Genomic DNA, 21,405 nt, shown 5'->3' on the forward strand with positions numbered 1-21,405 from the left:
CATCTGTTTTTTTTTTTTTTTATTCTCTGTGTGTATGTATGTGTGTGTTTTCCCTCATGGACTTGAATATATTTTTCATCTCACTTTTTAAAATGATAGGATATGGTGAGATGTAGACTAATGCCATAGGAAAGGTTTCCATCTTGGTGCTGAAACATAGAAATCATCTTGATTCATCTGTAGAAATGGTCATATTACAGATGAGTGTTATGCCCAGATTTCAGGATCCCCAAGAAACCACATCAGGGAGCCAGCCAGTCCAATGCAAAAGCATAAGAGTCTTTATTCGAGCTAGCTTGGCTCCCCCACCTTGCCGACGCAGCGACAGGAAGCAGAGAGAGAGAGAACTCTGTGTGGAGAAGGGTTTTATAGGGGGTTGGAGTAAGGGGAGGAGAAAGGGCTGTGGCCTTGCCGATTGGCCAGGCGCAAGTCGGTGTCTTGTTCCTGGGTGTAGCTAGCAGAGGCTTAGACTTCCGGGAAGAAGCTCCTTGCCAAGCACATGGCCAAGGTAAGATGGAGGGCGGAGCCCTTACCCTGGGGTAAGATGGAAGGCCTAGCCCTTACCCTGGGGCAAGGTGGAGGGCAGAGCCCTCCCCTTTCAATGAGCAATCAGTGGCAGTTTAAATGGCACAGGTTCTAACCTGTGTCCTTAGAGCCCAAGGTAGATTTAAGAGAATAGGTTGCTGTGTAAGTCAAGGTAAGAGAGGAGATCTCACCCACTCCTATTGCTTCTACTCCCATTATATGTAGGTAACTCTTAATCTTTATCTTTCTACCTAGTTGTAGTCCATCTTAAACTTAAAGTTTTTCCCCAAAATAATTTCTCTTCCTGAATTTTCTGTTATTTTTTATGGTAATTCATTCACACCAAGTTATCTACACTTTAAACCTCTGACTATGCATTCATATTTACATTCACTTAACACCTACTATCTGCCAGGCAGTGTTCAAGATTCTGGAGGTATGGATTGAACAAAACAGACAAATTCTTTACCTTCATGAAGCTTACATCTAGTGGAGGTAAAATTAACAAATAAATAATATCTCAGGTCTGATAAGAACTCTGATAAAAATAAAGCAGAGTAAGTGGAGAGTGATGAGGGGGCGGTGATGAGGACAGTTTAGTTACGGTAGTCAGAATGCACATTTCTGATTAGGTAGCATTTGAGCTGTCTTATGGAGTAGTTCCTCTAAGTATGTATTCATGTTTAGGGAAGTCAGTGATCACACCACGCTGAGCATTCTAGGCAGATGGAGCAGTGAGGGCAAAGTTCATGAGATAGGACTAAATTTGGCCTTTTCTAGGAACTACAAAAAAAGCCAGAATGGTTGTCATGGGGTGAGGGTGGAGGAGTGTTTAGAGATGAAGTAAGGTCAGTAGCTGGGGGCAAAGTCATTTAGGGTTTCATGGATCATTGTATGGACTTTAGTTGTTTTTCTAAAGAAACATAGGAAACTACTAGAGGTTTTTAGCATAGGAGTGACATAATCTATTTAGGTTTTCAAAAGATCCATTCTAGGTACTGTGTGAATAGACTATGCTGACAAGAATAAAAGTAGGGAGACTGGGTGGGAGGCTATTTTTAGGCCACTTAAAAGATAATAGTGGCCCTGACTGGTGTTGCTAAGTGGTGAGAGCGTTTGGCCCTTGCACTCTATTCCCAGTCAAGGGCACATACCTGGGTTGCAGGTTTGATCTCTGGCCCCAGTCAAGGCATGTGCAGGAGGCAACCAATTGACAGTCCCCCACTCCCACCCTTCTTCCTTCCTTCTCTCACTTCCTCCCTCTCTTTAAAAATCAATGGAAAAAATATCTTTGGGTGAGGATTAAAAAAAAGACCAAAAAACAGGTAATAATGAGTTACCATCAAAAATGAATGGATTTTATCATTTCACAATATATGTAAATCAGACAGACTATCATGCTGTACATCTTAAACTTACACAGTGATGCATGTCAATTATTTCTCAGTAAAACTAGAAAAAAGACTGGCAATACAAGTGTTGGCAAAGATGTTTAGCAACTGGAACTTCAATATGTTATTTGTGGGAATGTAAATATGCAACCACTTTAGAAAACAGTCTGAGAGTTTTTATAAATTTATCATATGGCTCACCCTGTGTCCCACCAATTCCCCTGTTAATTATTTACATAGAAGAAATGAAACCATAATTCACACAAAGTCTTATAAATAAATCTTTATGCAGCTTTATTCATAATAGCTCCAAACTGGAATTAACCCAAATGTCAGTCATCTAGTGAGTGGGTTCAAAAAAAAAAGATGGGTAAACTATGGTATACACATATCATGGATTGTTACTCAGCATAGAAAGGAATGAAGTGTGAATATGAATATCTGCTATAACCAGCATGAACCTCAAAAACATGCTAAGTGGAAGAAGCCAGACACAGACGTCACACATTATATGATTCCTTTTATATGAAATATCCAGAATAGGTAATCCATAGAGACAGAAGCAGGTTAGTGGTTGCCATGGGCTAGAGAGAGGGAGGAATGGAGAGTGATTGCTTAATGGGTTTGGGGTTTTCATTTGGTCATTTGGGGTGATGAGAATACTTTGGAATGAGATAGAGGTGGTGGTTGCATAACAATGTGAAGTACTAAATGCCACTGAATTGTACATATTTGGTTACTTTTACATAAATTCCACCTCATTTAGAAAAAAGTTAAAGGGGGGTTAGCATAGGTCATATTCTGGATATAATGTGGAGTTACTGCTGATACTTGATGAATTGTGTGTGGTATAGGAGAAGGAGGAGTTGACATAGAATTGTCATTTTCTTTGATGGGGAGATTTCGGAGTGCAGTGGGTTGATTTCCACTTTCCGGTTCTCCTATATCCAATGACTTCCTGAATCCTTTTGATATTTCATTTATGTATTCCTTGTATCTAATACTTGTTCTCAGTGTTTACCACCTGCAGTATTAATTCAGGCCCTTCTTATGTCATCTTGGTACATATTCTTTTCTAATTAATCAAAGAAACCACATCTCATCGTGTGACTAGCTCGAGACATTTTTTGTGAGAATGCCCATAGAATAAGCTTCCAGGCTCTTATCTACAAGCTAGTCCTGGCCTAATTCTAGACCAGTGGTTCTCAACCTTCTGGCCCTTTAAATACAGTTCCTCGTGTTGTGACCCAACCATAAAATTATTTTTGTTGCTACTTCATAACTGTAATGTTGCTACTGTTATGAATCGTAATGTCAATATCTGATATGCAGGATGGTCTTAGATGACACCTGTGAAAGGGTCGTTCGACCGCCAAAGGGGCCGCGACCCACAGGTTGAGAACCGCTGCTCTAGACTGTTGCCCTCCCTGATGCTTGTCTGGCAAAAGTAGTTCACTCAAACCTGTCATTTGTTTCTTTCGTCCCTTCCTCTTATCCCACTGAGCCTCCGCCCTTTTAAGGCATGCTTTACATCCTACACATTCAGTGACTCTTTCTTGGTCAGCATAGCCAGAAATGACCACTCAAGCACTTTCCTTATGACTACTGAATATACCATTTATTTAGTACATTGTACCTAGAATTATTTTAGTCCTTATTCTATACTGCAAAAAGACTGTTCCATGGCAAGATATTCTTTATGCTCTGTCCTCATCTCTGCCATGATGGCTGGAACACTGATGGAGTAACTAGAAGACTTTAGAAGCACTAAACTCTTTAGATGCAAGTAGGTAATTTAGTCTGAACTAAAACATGGCAAAAGTGGTTAATTTACTGGATTAATAATGGAAAATAAATGCTTTTTCCCCCCTCTTTTTTACTCAGCACCTTCTCTTCCTTCTGAAGACATAGATAAACACCGGAGGAGATTCAACATGCGAATGCTGGTCCCTGGAAGGCCGGTAAAAGATGCCACTCCACCACCAGTGCCTGCAGAAAGACCATCTTACAGAGAAAAATTTGTTCCTCCTGAACTTAGTATGTGGGATTATTTTGTTGCGAAGGTAAGGGACGTGAGGAATGCAGGTTTTGAGTGTGTCTGTTTTATGAACTCTTGCCAATGCATCATAGGACTGAGGGGCAGCTTCTGGACCGAACCACCATAGCTTAGACCAGTGATGGCGAACCTTTTGAGCTCGGCATGTCAGCATTTTGAAAAACCCTAACTTAACTCTGGTGCCATGTCACATATAGAAATATTTTGATATTTGTAACCATAGTAAAAGAATGATTTATATTTTTGATAATTTATTTTATATATTTAAATGCCATTTAACAAAGAAAAATCAACCAAAAACATGAGTTCGCCTGTCACCTCTGACACGCATGTCATAGGTTCGCCATCACTGGCTTAGACATTTAATTTCTCACATCCAGAAACTGGGTATTCATTCAGTGAGCATCAGATACATGAGAATGATTAGATACCTGATATGGATGAGACAGACTGTATGGGACTTAGGTATAAACCAGAAGTCAGTTTATTAACATGTAGTCAGCATCATCATGTGCCTGGAATACTTGTAGGTTCCCTTTATCTGATTATCATCGCTTCCCTGGTCAGCATAGAACTAAAGCAGGAGATATTTAGGGGTTTTATTGTTACCAGTCCAAAGAGGATACTCAAAATGTCAGAGTTTAGAGTAAGGAAAGGTTTATTGATCAAGAAGGTGCCAATCCAAATGAGAAAATATTTTATACAAAATAAAAATGAAAAGTAATGAAATCAAGTTTATGGAATGCAAATAAAGCAGTGGTTACAGGAAAATTTATAGTTTTGAATTCTTATATTAGGAAAAAAAGATTAAAATCAGGTATCAAAAGACTTACCATAAGAAGCTAGAAATATTAAAGAAAAACTAAAATAAAAGGTAGAAAATATTACAGATAAAAACAAAATAATAGAAAACAATAATTTATCATGACAGAAAAGAGATTGGTGGTTTCCTGAAGCTGAGGTTGAGTTGGAAAATTGAGAAAGAGCAATAGGAATCTTTGAGGATGAAGAAAATATTCTATATTTTGACTTGGGAAGTGGTTACATAAGTGTATGTATTTGTTAAAAAATCAATTAATTGTATGTGTAAAATAGATAATTTTTATTCTAGATAAGCTATAATAAAGTTGATTTTAAAAAGTATTTTAGGAAATTGAACAGTGATAATATTTGAATAAGAGTTATGATTTATGTAAGATAAGATTATGATTATTTTAAAAATAAAAAATCCTTATTCAGTAGGGAAAAAAAAAGTGCCAATCCTCAAATCTTTCTTAAGAAAGTACAGAGTTCAAGTTTCTTTTATGTCGAGGGAAGGGAAAAATGGGAGGGGCTATTTTTGTAAAATCTCAAGCCTCAGGCAGAATTTCTCTATGATTAGCTTGTCTATAAGTAGGAGCTATTAGCCCAAAGGCTCTGGGGACAGCAGGCTCAAACAGGATGGAGACAGAGAGACTGCGCGTTTCGCCTGTTACATTAGCAGGCTATGGTGTGGCCCCTGACACATCTCTGGTTCTCCAAGCAGAGGAAATGTCTCGGGGGATCAGAATCCTTATGAGGACGAGATCCATTATAGTCCCATTAGTATCATGTTGGGTACATCACTTGCTCTTTGGCACTTTGCTTTTACGAGCTCATCGCCCTCTATTAATATTTTCCTCTTTATGTGTGTTAACACTGTGGTCACCTTACAGTAAGTGCGCAAGAGGGAATACATCCCCCAGCATGCCTCCTCCCAGTGTTAAGTTAGGACAAAGGTAACCCAATTATATGTTTTAAAATAACTTTACCTTTTATTTCAGCCATTTCTCCCTTTGTCTGATAGTGGTGTTATATATGATTCTGATGAAAGTATTCATAGTGAAGAAGAAGAAGATGATGATGAATTTTTTTCAGGTTCACGAATACAGGAGCACCAAGACCCAAATTCCTATAGGTAAATTGCCTTTTCTTTTATAGAAAATCCTTATAATACTAATTTTAAGTAACATTATCATGAACTTATACAAGAACTGATTTTTGTTTTTAGGTAAAGAATTCTGTACCTTTGAAGTAAATTTCCAGACAGTACAATATTTCTTTCACATCCACTTTTATTTATTTATTTATTTATTTATTTATTTTTTAAAAATATATTTTATTGATTTTTTACAGAGAGGAAGGGAGAGAGATAGGGAGCTTAGACACATCGATGAGAGAGAAACATCGATCAGCTGCCTCCTGCACATCTCCTACTGGAGATGTGCCCGCAACCCAGGTACATGCCCTTGACCAGAATCGAACCTGGGACCCTTCAGTCAGCAGGCTGACGCTCTATCCACTGAGCCAAACCGGTTTCGGCTCACATCCACTTTTAAATAGTAGCTTATATACAGAGCACAAGCACAAACATTTTTAGTGAGGGAAAAGTATGTAATTTATTGATATGCTACTAGATTGATGTGAATGTGGTAATTTCCAGATATTGCAAGTGTAACATAAGGATAATACAGTTGAGGATAATTTTCTTTTGTCCCCCTTGAACAGCTGGGTTCTTCTGCATTTGGCAATGGTTAAGCTAATACTTCACAATGTCAAGAATTTTTTTCCCTTTGCTGGATTGGAATTCTCTGGTAAGTCTGGAATTTGAAAATTAATGTTATTAATGTTGATAAATATAATAAATTACCATCTTTAGAAATCCATATGAAAGGGCATTTGGTGCTAAAAAAAATACGACATTGGAGCTTCAAGAGGTCTTGTTTATTTTACGCTCTAGTCTGTGGTTTTAAGTACATAGCAAGAATTGCTATCTTCCTAGAAGGTTGCAATATAAACCAAAAAACTAGACTGGAGAAACTAGACATTTCCTCGGTTCATTTTAGAGAGCCGGCTTTTGCTTTGTTGAAAGCATTAAGAATCCAAATGATACCCTGGCCAGTGTGGCTCAGTTGGTTGAGCATCAGTCATCCTGTGCACTGGTTCAATTTTGGGTCAGGGCACATACCCAGGTTGTGGACTTGATCCCTGGTAAGAGGTGTGCAGGAGGCAACCAATTGATGTTTCATTCTCACATTGAAGTTTCTCTCTCTCTCCCTCTCCCTTCCTCTCTCTCAACAAAAGAAAAAAATCTTAAAAAAAACCTAAATGGTATTAGATTAACATTTTTAAAGTTATTTGTACTAGTATATTCAGAAGTTTTGCCTGTAAATTCAGGTTTGATAAATATGTGGATGATGATCAACATTTTTTATCAAATGAAATGACATATTTTATCACTTTGTAGAGTTGCCTGTAACATCACCATTAGGTATTGCTGTGATTAAAAACTTGGAGAATTGGGAACACATCTTGCAAGAGAAAATGGACCAATTTGAAGGTCCACCCCCTAACTACATCAACACATATCCAACTGACCTATCAGCAGGAGCTGGACCAGCTATCCTTCGAAATAAAGCAATGCTAGATCCGGAAAATACTCCGTTCAAGTAAGAGTGCTTTTTAAATGTCTTCCTGGAAGACAGCTTGGCAATATATTCCAGTAACCTCAAAACATTCATAACTTTGAACCTGCAATTCTATTTCTAGCAATATACACTAAGGAAACATAAGAAATCTTGTTAGAAGATTATTTTTCCCAGGATTACCTATAATTCAGTAGGCATTACTTTTATATTCAGGGGAAAACCTTTATTATTTTTTTTTGTTATATTAAGAACTCTTACAGAAATTCTTTGAGGTAATCTACATATGCAAACACAATGCTACTGTACTGACCTTTTGTCAGTAATTTAATAGTAAACACATTGTTCTTCATAGATGCTGTGATCAGTGAAATGTTCTTCTGGGTCCCTATCCTAAATGGCATGCTTTTTCTCTTGAAGCAGCTGGCCCTGATTAAGAGCATTGCTCATAAGCTTAAAGAGCAGGGCTTTTTAGCTTGTTAGGAGGTTAGAAATGAAATTTATGACTATCTTCATTAGTGATATGCTTTTAACCAACAGAACCAACCTAATGTATAATTTTAAAAGACTAGGAGATTCATTTGACTCTCAGCTCAATCTGTTCATTCAGAAAACCTGTAATTAGATAATTAATTGCTAGATTTTTAGAAAAACTAAAAATTAAAAGTGAAATTACAAAATTTTGTTAAGTTTAATGCTGTAACTTCTTTGCTATGGATAATGGAAGTTTTTTAAAAAGTACCTGTCAATGTGAAACACATTTTCTGTAGACTGAACGAGTGATATGTTGATTGTTTTACTAGATCCCGGGATTCCTCTGCACTTCCAGTCAAACGACTTTGGCATTTCCTTGTTAAACAAGAAGTCCTGCAGGAGACATTTATTAGATATATTTTCACTAAGAAAAGAAAGCAGAGTGAGGTATTTTGAAAAAAAATTTTTTCTGTTGTAATTTTTGTTTAGTTTTCTTTAATATATCTAACAGAGTCAGTGCTTGATTTATTTTGAGATTTATTTTTTGGTTGGAACTTACTATCTTTCATACATCATGGGTAATAGTTTACCAAACTACAATAAATTATTTTAAGGTTAAGAACTTACAATTTTCATTTCATAGCAATGAAACAACATAGGTCCCTTGATAAATCATGTATACTCAAGTGAAATTTGGTACTTCTTTTATAGTATTTGCCATAGGGCTTTTCCATTTGATAAACATTTTGATGGATGGTTTAGGGAATTTAATATATAAATGAGTGTGCTCTGTATTATTATTCTCTGAATATCATTTAACTGAAAATACAACATAGCCCTTTAAAAGCATTTTATTAGCATTTAAAAATACACAAGATAAATTTTAGAAGCAAAAAATTCAGAGAATAAACTACAGAAATAACAAATTCAAAATGAAGGAAGATGGCTTTTAAACATTGGACATTGCATGGTTAAGCTAAATGTAAATTAGTAATGTGATACCACTCAGGATTTAAGGAGACTCGGGAATTTGGGAGACTGGCACTGTGAAACTTAAAATGATCTCTTCCTTATACAGTGAGCATCCATAATATCTTTTATACGAGCATTTCAGTTTATTTGGCCATTTAATGAGGTAATGGGCAGTTTGGATTGTGTTCTCAGGATAGAGTGTCAGATGTGATTAAAGATTTGGCAAACAGAATTTATAAGAAAAGAAGATGAATTATATTTCACTTAGGAAAGTGAAAACCGAGAGGGACAGCCCACACGGTTTAGTTTTCCAACGTAAATTAGAAAATTGCTTCTCAGGCTTCCCCTGACCTAGGGCAGCAGAGCCTGCCGAGCTGGTTTCCCACTTACCTAGATGGTAATGGTGGTCAGCCCTGTGACGTCTTTTATTTTCTCTGGATTTAAAATTTATGTACTTAAGTAGGAATTGGGGGATTGAACTATAGAGATTCTTTTAAGTCTTTTTTGATAATAAACAATAAACCCTGATGGTATTAAAATTATTGATGTAGGATTTGTTAGGGGAATCAGAGCCAAATTCATTTCCTCTTTCATTTAACCCACTGTTTACACCATGTTCTATAGTGATACTGAGTCCAAATGCCATAAAATAAGACACAGACATCTAAGAAATAGATTTAAAAAAATAGATACTTGTTTAATTAAAGGTCTCTTATTCACAGAAAACTAGTTCATTGAAGGATCCGTTTTCTTTGTATTTAGTTCTTCAAATTACTAAACATAATGACTTGTTGAAAATATGCTTTAATGAGTCATAAGGTTTGTAGCAGTTTGATTGGGTTGGATTGTCAGAGCCTCAGATTACTGTGGGAATCTGGGGTTTGAGGTTGTTTGGACCCTCAGACTCTTGTCTTGCCCTTGCCGTTCAGGTTCTGTTCTTTCCCTCTTCCTTAAGCCTCCCCATCCTTTATACCCCCTCAGTCTCTGTGCTCTTGGGATCAGCAGCCAAATGTGTGTTATCTGCTATTTTTGTACCAGCCTAGGGTCTCCATGGGCAGGGAGGTAGGACAGAGATAAATAGAACATTTCTTAAAATGCTATGTAAGCATTGGTTGGCTCTACGGCAGCGGTTCTCAACCTGTGGGTCGCGACCCCTTTGGGGGTCAAATGACCCTTTCACAGGGGTTGCCTAAGACCATCGGAAAACACATATATAATTACATATTGTTTTTGTGATTAATCACTATGCTTTAATTATGTTCAATTTGTAACAATGAAAATATATCCTGCATATCAGATATTTACATTACGATTCATAACAGTAGCAAAATTACAGTTATGAAGTAGCAACGAAAATAATTTTATGGTTGGGGGTCACCACAACATGAGGAACTGTATTAAAGGGTCGAGGCATTAGGAAGGTTGAGAATCACTGCTCTACGGAAAGGAAGTACATAGCTGGGAGTTTGGATGGGAGGAAGAATTTTTATCATGTACCCTTTTGTATCTTTTTGTTTGTTTTGTTGTTGTTAATCCTCATCGGAAGTTATTTTTTCCACCAATTTTCAGAGAGAGTAGAAGGGAGGGAGAGAAACGCATTGATTGGTTGCCTCTCACATGCTCCCTGACGGGCTGGGGATTAAACCTGCAACAGAGTACTGTGGGACCCACAACCCAGGTACCCACCTTTGACCGGGAATCGGGCTTGCAACCCTTCAGTGTGCAAGCTGGTGTTCTAACCATTGAACATACCGGCAGGGCCTCTTTTGTAACTTGAATTTTAAATTGTTGAATGAAATTCTATGCAGTACTGTCAAATAGAGTTTTCTGTGACAGTGGAAATTTGTCTCTTCTGTACTAGTAGTCACCAGCCACAAATGGTTATTGAGCAGCTGAAATGTGGTTGGTGTGACTGAGGGACTGAAGTTTTAATTGTATTTAATTCAAATTTAAGTAGCCACATATGTTTAGTGCCACTGTATGGTATCTCATAGATCTGCTGAAAAGTTGTTTTCATTAGGGAAAAATGTTAAAGCTGTTAAGACAAAATATCAGATATTTACATTACGATTAATGTGACAGAAACTGGTCACTAAGTTCAGAAATGTGCAACATTATTAAAACTACCTACCTACTCACCCTGGCCGGTGTGGCTCCATTGGTTGGAGAGTCCCATGCACTGAAAGGTTGTGGGTTCTATCCTGAGTCAGGTCGAGTCCAGTAGTGGTGGGCAGTGGAGAGAGAGAGGGAGTGATGGATGTTCTCGCTCACGTCCATGTTTCTCTCTCTAAAAAATCAGTGAAAATATGTGCTCAGGTGAGGATTAAAAAACAAACTACCCATCTACTAAGAGAGTTTTATCTTTTTAAATCATTAAATAGGATTTTGGTAATCAATAAATTTGGTAAATTTAGTGGATTAGTAAAATTGGCAAGCTAATCCTAAAAATGCCAACATGCTGGCTAATTAAAAAAAGACTTAATAAAATTCTGAGAAATGCCTAAATTTTAGATGAATTCACATGGAAGTTTTACTCATTGGCTGTATTAAGAATATTCCACAAAACAGGTGTTGGTGAAATTGATCAATGTGACAGACTCAGCTATGTGATACAGGCAAATAGGTTGCTCTGCAGTTTGGCCCCGGCACACGTTTCCTCCTTCACTGTCAGGTGCTGCATCCCCAGAGCACCTGAGCAGCTGCTGACAGCAGGGGCAGCGAATTTGGTCCTTTTGGCTTTAAGTAAAACAGCCACTTCAGGAGTGTATTGCTCTGATCAAACCTTCAGATGTTTCCACAACAGAGCAGAAATATTACTTCTAACTGTAGATTACAGTGTAAGTTAGAACTTTAAGTTATATAACTGATATACAAATAACTAGTTTTTATTTTGAAAGTTTTCATATATGTAACAGTTACATTAACTTTAATTTTGCCTGGTTTGCTTTGTGTTGTGTTTATGTGATAACATCACATTTTACTCGGTTTAATTTCTTTCATGACTTTTTTCTTTTAAAAGGAAACCTTGCAAATTCATTTTACCATCTTTAAGTGATGGAGTGACCATTGCAGTTTGAAATTTTTCATTCTCTTTATAATTTTGTTTCATGCATGGCTTTGTGTTTGTGACGGTGTGGTGTTATTTAGTTTGTAGAAGAACATGTGGAGCATGTCAAACAAAACTCCGTAGCAGAAGATTGCCACAGCAAGGTAGTATTCCAAGTTCTTGCATTTAGCTCATTCTTTCAAGTGCAAGGAACTAATGCCTGATCTTTAATACTAACCATGACCTGCCCAGTTAGTCAGAGTACTCATTGCACCCACACACCTCAGTGACACACGGCAGGAAAAGCTACTCTAGGTCTGGCTCTCCCTGCCACTGGTTCTTCTCTTTCCTGCTTTCTGTTCCATCTCTACTTAGGTCACTTTTTCCAGTGTGTTCTTAAACATGATCATCTATCTTCTTTTTATAAGTTATTGATTTCAGAGAGAGGAAGGGAGAGGGAGAGAGAAATAGAAATATCAATGATGAGAGAGAACCATTGATTGGCTGCCTCCTGCACGTCCCTGCTGGGGTTTGAGCCCACAACACAGGCATGTGTCCTGAGTGGGAAACGAACCGTGACCTCCTGGTTCTTGGGTCAACCCTCAACCACAGGGCCACACCAGCTGGGCTGTATCTTTCTTCTTGATTCTGCCTCTTCTTTCCTTCCTGTCACCTTTGACCCTAAGCCACTGGACCTTCCTATCATCAATTTCCTTCATTCCTTTCTATTTTCTTTCCAACTTCTCCTTAGTCCTGTCTCATCACCTTAACATTTTATTTCTTATGCGGCTCCTTTGTCTTTCTATGGCTTTTTTCCTTCACTCATGCCTCTTTTGTATACACATTCTTATTACAGTATCTTTGACTGTTTTGGAAGAGGTAAGAGAGACATATTACTGCCGCAAATACTAGTGAAGACTATGCTAGCTATCTTTTATGACAGTTAATCAGTATCCTATAATCAGAATGGAAATATTTATAATTGGATGATTACAGGGCACCAGCAAATTTAAGCTAATTCCAAAGTTAATTTTCAATACAGTAAAATTACTACTCCCTTTTTACTTGCTGCTGCTGCTGCGTTTTCTCCTTACCCTTTTCTTTAATGTTGTGGGGAGTGCAGATCTCTACACAGAGCTGTGCTGCAACAACTATAATTGCCGACAAATGTTTTGCAGGTTGAAGCTGATCTGGGTTATCCAGGTGGAAAGGCAAAAATAATTCATAAGGAATCAGACATGATTATGGCATTTTCTATTAACAAGGTAAAAGCTTTAGTCATTATAAAGAATGTTGTTCTTTTTAGTGAAATTGACTGAATTATTGACTCTGCCTTTGCTTTACAGGCAAACTATAATGAAATTGTTTTGGCTTCAACACATGATGTACAAGAACTCGATGTTACTTCCCTACTGGCCTGTCAGTCATACATGTGGATTGGAGAAGAATATGACAGAGAATCCAAAAGGTTGGATTGTGTTACGTAGTCAATTTTAAATGCAGTTTTCTTCAAAAGGTTAAATGTTTTTGCACATGATTTGAATTATCTTGAAAAGTATATTTTTATCTACCTTCATTTGGGTAGGAGACAAACATAAGCAAATTACTCATACTTGTTCCATTAGACCCTGAACTACTTACTCATTGAGTCAGAATAATCTCCAACACCAAAGTCTAATGTTGACAGTTGCCACTTTGACATTTAACCCCAAAGAAATGCCAGGAATTACACAATATTCAGTAAATTCAGCTGATCTGGATAATTAAAGCAAAAGGCTGTATACACAAATGTATTCATTAGACTGATGAAGCATGTTTACTGAGTAATTTCCAGTGTTTCTTCTTATCTCCTTATAGGCATACCTTTATTACAGATAAAAATGTGGATACTGTACCAAACATTTTGTAACACTTTCCTTTTTTTGGGTTTCCCCTCCACATTTGCCCTCCCTCTTGCTTTTTTCCAGACTCTCGAAAATTTTATGTGCTTGGGAATGGTGCCATGATAACCTTTCTCCTGTTCTGTTTTCTACTTTGTCAGTGTGTAATATAACTAGATTTCAGTATCACACTTCAGGGTAGATATAACCGTCATAAAAATTACTTTAACATTTTTATGTGATAATTAATATCTTACTCTAAGAAATCTTTAAATTCAAATTTCTTTAAAATGTATGAATTTGATACATGGGATTACTCTACTTGAAGAGAACATATACTTTTTCTAAAAAGAAAATCTCTATTAAATATTCCAAAACAAACATTTGTTCCAACTTGTGTAATAATAAATTTATCACTGAACAACATTTGACTAAATTTATATTTGGCTAATGGAAAAAGTTAACCAGAAAGAAAATTGGTTATGATTAGGACATATACTTAAGTTTTCCTCATGGATATTTCTTTCTTTATTTTTACATAAAGACTGTCCTGTGTGTACATAAGTTCTATAATTGGAATGTGTTAAGAGAGAAAGGAATTTTCACAATAACACATGTTTTTCACAGTTCAGATGATATTGATTATCGTGGTTCCACTACCACTCTTCATCAACCCAGTACATCAGCCTACTCAGCAAGTCCGGCGCATCCACTTTCATCTCTGCCCTGGCTGGGCAGTGGACAGACTAGCACTGGAGCTAGCGTGGTATGTCACTTAATATGGACATATTAAGTCCTTTCTGGATATGGACTCTCTCAAAATAAGTTGAAATCACTTTGACCTAGGAATGATCCAGAAGGTTAGGGCAGTGGCCAGTTAGTAGATCATATAATAATAAAGTCTAACATACTGTGAGTTTCCGTGTCAGATGCATGCTTTTTCTCACAACAACCCTCGGTGGGAGGTGCTGTTATTATCCCCCATTGTCATTTTATAGATGAGCAAACTGAGAGGCACAGAGTGAAAAAGTAGAGTCAACGAGGAATTCATGTCTACTCCAAGTGTGTGAAAGCGCATCAGTAGCATTGCTAGTCACTGTAGTTGAAGGGGTCCCCTTCTCATGTTCTGTGAAGACCCTGGAGATACTCCTCGTTGTCTTCAGGGAGGGGCACTTGGAGGATAAGTCCCTTTATCACTAGATGAAGTGCCTGGTGTCCTTACTGTGCACACGGGCCGGGGCTCTGCCAGCAGGCTGTTCAGACAAGTGTCGTACATTAAGTGGTTCAGAAAATCCACAACAGGATTTATTTCAGTAATCAGCCAGTTGTAAAAGAATAAATGTTATCAGAATTAGAGGTGGCATGAATCATATCCCTCCTCACCTCTTCTGTTATGCACAAAATAAATTCATTTTTATTATCTTCTTTTAAAGCTTATGAAAAGGAATCTACATAATGTTAAGAGAATGACCTCACACCCTGTCCATCAATACTGTAAGTATTTTATTTATGATCCAAAGATTGTATCATTTTGAAATTGTTTTATAGAATGGAAAATATTGGAACTCTTTCTTGGGCTTCTTTATTTCTTCTCTTTTGCCTTTCCTCTCGTGTTTCAGATCTTACAGGTGCTCAGGATGGCAGTGTACGCATGTTTGAATGGACACGACCTCAGCAACTTGTCTGTTTCCGCCAAGCCGGCAATGCAAGAGTAACCAGACTATATTTTAATTCTCAAGGCAACAAGGTTAGTTCTTGGGGATTACTGCTAAACTCATCTGAAAATAATTGTGGCTGTTCATGAGGAAATGGTTAGTAAAACTACATCTAAAAGCAAATTCAGTGACCCTGTGTTTAAGCCGAGCAGGTGGTTTGTTGGTGTCTCTTCACCCCCTCATCTCCCAATAACAGCATAAATTCACAGAATTTTGTGTGGATTAATTAATTATCCTCTTAAAGATACTAAGTATTCTGAGAGGGTAAAGAACTCTGTTGAGTGTGTGGTGGTGCCTATAAGCACATTCAAGCACCTGAGAGAAACCTTCCAGTTTCTTATTGAATTGTACTACAGAATATTGGAGGAGAACAGTAACATAGGTGTGGGAAAGTATTTAAAAGGCAGCAGGCCATGGCTGGGTGGCTCAGTTGTTTGGAGCGTGTCCCCACACCAGAAGGTGGCAGGTTCGATTCCTGGTCAGGGCACATGCCTGAGGTTGTGGGTTTGATCCTCAGGAAGCAACCAATAGATTTCTCTCTCCCTCAAATCAATAAACATATCCTCAAGTGAGGATTTTTTTTTTTAAAGGTGGCAGGGTGTTTATAGTATTTGGACCTTCTTGGGACCTACAGCAACAGAAACATATGTGTAGACAGAATATTAGTTAAGAGCAGGCTAAAGGCCTCTGGTTTCCATAAATGCTCTTACCTGCGAGATGGATGCTAAGAAGCTGTGTTTAATACTTATGCCTTTTTCACAGTGTGGTGTTGCAGATGGAGAAGGTTTTCTGAGTATCTGGCAAGTAAACCAAACTGCAGCGAATCCTAAACCTTATATGGTGAGTATCACTCAGCATTCCCAGAGCATGTAGAGGCCACTTGCTTATGAAGAGTCTGTTTCAGACAGTGAATCTCATTGGCGGATCTGGTTAGAAAGAGACAGTCTGTCCAGCAACCACAGCCCAGAACCCATCATTGCCCTGGTTTAAGATTGAAATGACCTGAAAAAAAAAAAAAACCCCTGCTTTTCACAGCTGAAGGGCAACCATTAGATTTGGAAATTTTCACAAGATTTTCATTAGCATAGTCCTACATAGGATACATTTTCATTACACTTTTATCCATTTTGAAAATTCTATTTTTATTGATAGAATTTTGTAGTGATACCTGTGTTAAGAATCAGACAGGTTGCAGGTACAGTCATCCCTTGGTATCTGTGGGGGATTGGTTCCGGGACCTCTGTGGGTGCTGGAATTCCTTATGTAAAATGGCTTTAGTCTTTGCATATAACCTACAGACATCCTCCTGTATATTTTAAATTACTTATAATACCTAATACAATATAAGTTTTATGTAAATAGTTCTATTATACTATATTGTTTAGGGAATAATCACAAGAAAAAAAGTCTGTACATGTTCAGTACTGATGTAGCCATCTCTGGCCTACCTAACTACAGATATACACCAGCAACAGTGTAACTTTTAAAAAATATATATTTTTGACCTGAAGATATGGAGGGCCAACTGTATTCCAGTTTTCTCCAGAATTTTGTTTAGTAGATTATAAAATAACCAATCCCAATAGGCTGCTTTATTCATGAATCCAAATCATACTACAACACGTGGTGATACAGACAAGCATATTTTTTCACTGGTTGGGTGAGGCAGGAAGAAAGGTGGAAAATTGTGCTATTTTATGCAGAACTTTCACTTCATATGTTTTGATTTTATAGTGTCTTGAACCATAGTGTCTTAAACCTCGAGGGTTTGGATAGATTCTAAAATACTTTAAAATTTTTTTTTTTTTAGACTGTACACATATTTCATATACATAACATTTCTCTTAAATTGGTACACTACAGACTGTATCATAAAGTCTTTACAGAAATGGAAGTGATCTTGACTGTCATTTACCTTCAGTCAGATCTGTCCCATAATAATTTGAAATAGAAAAATATGTTTTATTTTAAAATACCCTGACATCCTTCTTCTGGGTCCTCACTTCCAAACTTTTACTCATCCAGCTAATCCAACAAGAAAAGTTCTGCCTGACTCGGTAAATGGTTTCCACGGTGCTGAATAGCCGGAGGAGCTGTTTGGGACAGCCTTACACCTCTGGGTTATTTGCTGAATCACCCACTTTTGATCTTGTTTTTATAAGAACTAAACTTCACCAGGAGTGTGGGTAGGAAGCCAGGGAGGTGGTAAGGAAGGTGGATGGTTACAAAGTTAAGGTGACTCAAGTCCTTCCTGTTGTGGTCTGATACGAGAGGGTATGTAAGAGTTTTTCTCCCTGGGTGGTTGTTTATTATGATTTATATTTTTAAAGATTATTAAGTATATTTGAGATTAGTACTAAAATTGTTTGATTGGGCCCTTACTTAACCAAGCCATTTAATTATATGAAGTTCATGTGCTTGGTACCTTTGCTATGTATTCTAAAAAATATAACCTTTAATTCCCTGTTTTTTTCATCCTTTTCCAGTTTTAAAAAAAATTGGGTATTAGACAAATAATATGCAAATGACTGCTAATTCTCTTACTATCACTTATTCTTTATTCTAGACTTTTAAAAAACTGTTCTTAGCTCATGCATATAGTATATTATTCGCAGAACTGTGTTTTTACTGTACCAAATTTTATTGGATGTTTAGATAACATCCACTGCACTTTGTTTTCCATAGACTTGGCAGTGCCACAGTAAAGCCACAAGTGACTTTGCATTTATTACCTCTTCAAGTCTAGTTGCCACATCTGGACAATCCAATGACAACAGGTAGGTTGACAGAAAAGCAAAATAAGAAATTAGTGGGGGTTTTTGGCAGACAGGTGTTCTTGGAGGCTTTTTCCACCCCAGGAATACAAAAACTTTCTTTGATTAGTTTTCCTTATCAAAGAGAAAAACAAAAATTATTCCTAATTTAGTCTATCAATAAGCATGTATAATTATTATGTTAAAGCTACCCAGTATTTCTTTGCATTGCTGTTAGTACTGTCATGTTCTTGAGGATTAAAAAGCCATCCTTATCACAGTTTTCATTGACAATGCATGCCTATGAATAACTTCATATCCCAGCAGCTGTTCCCCCTGCGGGTATAGGAACATCCCTTCTACTCAGGACATCATGTCTCAGTTTCCTGGTAGCGGTCCTGGAAAAGGTTGGGGGTGAGATGGGGCAGAAGCAGGAGGACCATGGACAGAACTGTGCATGTGAAAAAGATAAAATCTTAGAAGAGATATAGCCCAGCCCCAGCTGCTACCCTCATTCTAGTTAAGAATCACTACTTTATAAATGCAGTGAACAAAAAAGATAAGATTCAATAAGATATTTGACTTGAAGACAGTTTGCCCCTAGTGATGACTTAGAACAATTATTCATGATGTAATTTTGTTATTCTTTGTTTCTTTATAAGAAATGTATGCCTCTGGGACACTTTGATACCACCTGGAAACAGCCTCATTCATGGTGAGTTAAGGCCTATGGCTTTTAATACACCCTGAAGGAATGCTTTCCTGGTTTTATTTTACCAGGGGATCTAGTCAGTGTTTTATTACATCGGTTGATGATGGAGAAATATTTAGAAGTAACTAGAATATCTGGCTACGTTGCTGAGGTAAAGATGTGGGGGCATAGAAATCCAGCTAGTCTAGAGTAGTCTTGAGTTGTATTCTCGTCAGAAAATGTGGCATGAAGGGCAGTGTTACTAACAAGGCTGTGTAAGGAATTAGTTGCAAAGTGTTCATTGAGCTCAACAGAAATGAGATCTTATTTTAAAGAATTAAACATAACATAAAAGCCAACCTTACAGTAGGAGCTGGAAATAGGAGCAATACCATTTAAATATTACTTTAAGACAATATTTTCCAAATTGGTATTCTAATGCTCTCTCTTCCTCATGATGCTATTGAAAGAATGCTCCATCTAATAAGTCTGGTTAAAGCTGGGTGGATTTTTATATTTATTTTTATATTTTTATTGATTTCAGAGAGGAAGGGACAGGGAGAGAGAGATAGACACATCAATGATGAGAGAGAATCATTGATTGGCTGCCTCCTGCACACTCCCTACTGGGGATTGAGCCCACAACCCAGGCATGTGCCCTTGACCAGAATCAAACCTAGGACCTTTTGATCCACAGGCTGACTCTAACCAGCTAGGGCTGAATTTTTATTTATTTTTTATTTTTAACTGAAATGAATTTATTAGCTCTTTTACCTTGTTCTTCACTTAACTCTGTGTTTCTTTTTCTTTATTTTTAACAGGAATATTTCTCAGTCTTTTACTATGCTTTTGTGGATTTTGAAAAGTGTAGTTGCTTCCCAATTTTTATTTAACATCTTTTCAAGATTTGCCACTTAGTGTTTTGTGTCTTTAACCTTTAAAATGCAGAGAATCCTGGGAGACTAACTCCCTAACGTGTAGCTGGTCATTTTCACATTGTGGTACTTGAGTTTCAGCTACTTACCTGAGAAGAATTTTTACCAGGTGTCTGTCTGGGCAGGAGCTGGGAGAGGATAAATACTTGTCAGTGGTGGCTCTCAGTGAGATGGCAAGTGCATCATGAGAAGCTTGGTCTCCTCTGCACTTTTGCTTCTATATCCTTCCCATGAGGCAGCATAACTTAGTTCATTTGGGCTTAAGGTTTAAACTTCTGGTGTGTGTGCTTTCACATTGAGATTACTGATAAGAATTTTTTTCTGCCGTTGCTTGGCACTGTTTTTAACACTTTGATCATATGATCATACTAGAGGCCTGGTGCATGAAATTCATGCACTCGGGGGGGGGGGCGTCCCTCAGCCCAGCTTGCACCCTCTCGCAGTCTGGGAGCCCTCGGAGGATGTCCGACTGATGGCTTAGGCCAGTGATGGCAAACCTATGACACGCGTGCCAGAGATGACATGTGAACCCATTTTTTTGGTTGATTTTTCTTTGTTAAATGGCATTTAAATATATAAAATAGATATCAGAAATATGTCTTTTTTTCTATATGTGACACAGCACCAGAGTTAAGTTAGGGTTTTTCAAAAAGCTGGCACGCCGAACTCAAAAGGTTCGCCATCACTGGCTTAGGCCCGCTTCCTGTGGGGAGCAGGCCTAAGCCGGCAGTCGGACATTGTTTGAGTTGCCGCGGAGGAGAGGCTCCTGCCACCGTGCTTGCCAGGTGTGAGCCCAGCTTCTGGCTGAACGGCGCTCCCCCTGTGGGAGCACACTGACCACCAGGGGGCAGCTCCTGCTTTGAGCTTCTGCCCCCTGGTGGTCAGTGCACATCATAGTGACTAGTCATTCCACTGTTCAGTCGATTTGCATATTAGCCTTTTATTATATAGGATAGAGGCCCAGTGTACGGGTGGGGACTGGCTGGCCTGCCCTGACGGGGGCCCCTGATTGGGGTGGGAGTCCTCACTGGGGGGTGGGGCTGGCAGGGGCAAGGGGCTGCAGTCATTCTGGTCTTAAAGGTCGTTCTGCCATTTCGGTCACTGGGCTTTTATTATATAGGATGATTTCAGAAATTAGAATGAAAAATGTGTCTAAATCTCTATATTAATTTCTATATTATTTAAATGTACATTTACATATCAGAATTGCCAAGATAGAGTTTAAGAAACGGCTCTTGTTTTTCTTCAGGTTTCACATGCCATGAGCACGGTGCCACGGTACTTCAATATGCGCCAAAACATCAGCTCCTGATATCTGGAGGTAGGAAAGGCTGCGTCTGCCTTTTTGACATCAGGCAGAGACAGCTCATCCACACATTCCAGGCACATGACTCAGCCATTAAGGCACTGGCTCTGGATCCTTGTGAAGAATATTTTACTACAGGTTCAGCAGAAGGTAACATAAAGGTGAGTTGGTAGCAGAGGTTGGAATCTTCTATTGTATGTTGTCTTTATCTGCTGTCA

The 21,405-nt window shown here is 38.0% G+C and overlaps 1 protein-coding gene across 3 annotated transcripts in view; it reads left to right on the top strand.

Annotated features, from left to right (window-relative positions):
• Positions 1–21,405, top strand: part of DMXL2 (Dmx like 2) — a 156,388-nt gene that overhangs the window by 132,960 nt on the left and 2,023 nt on the right. The window contains exons 29-43 of one of the 3 annotated variants that reach the window (XM_070422857.1): positions 3,801–3,979; positions 5,775–5,908; positions 6,499–6,584; positions 7,238–7,439; positions 8,219–8,336; positions 12,009–12,071; positions 13,086–13,172; positions 13,254–13,375; positions 14,415–14,553; positions 15,221–15,281; positions 15,407–15,534; positions 16,265–16,342; positions 18,188–18,279; positions 18,918–18,970; positions 21,131–21,348. In XM_070422857.1, the coding sequence (XP_070278958.1) occupies positions 3,801–3,979; positions 5,775–5,908; positions 6,499–6,584; positions 7,238–7,439; positions 8,219–8,336; positions 12,009–12,071; positions 13,086–13,172; positions 13,254–13,375; positions 14,415–14,553; positions 15,221–15,281; positions 15,407–15,534; positions 16,265–16,342; positions 18,188–18,279; positions 18,918–18,970; positions 21,131–21,348 (1,760 nt within the window). Of the gene's footprint in view, positions 1–3,800; positions 3,980–5,774; positions 5,909–6,498; positions 6,585–7,237; positions 7,440–8,218; positions 8,337–12,008; positions 12,072–13,085; positions 13,173–13,253; positions 13,376–14,414; positions 14,554–15,220; positions 15,282–15,406; positions 15,535–16,264; positions 16,343–18,187; positions 18,280–18,917; positions 18,971–21,130; positions 21,349–21,405 lie in introns of those variants that run through there. The other 2 variants (XM_070422866.1, XM_070422876.1) reach the window with 2 other exon arrangements.

The sequence above is a fragment of the Myotis yumanensis genome, unplaced genomic scaffold (genome assembly GCF_028538775.1).
Source record: "Myotis yumanensis isolate MYYU_CA2020_CCGP unplaced genomic scaffold, mMyoYum1.0.hap1 SCAF_1, whole genome shotgun sequence".
Taxonomy (NCBI): Eukaryota; Metazoa; Chordata; class Mammalia; order Chiroptera; family Vespertilionidae; genus Myotis; species Myotis yumanensis.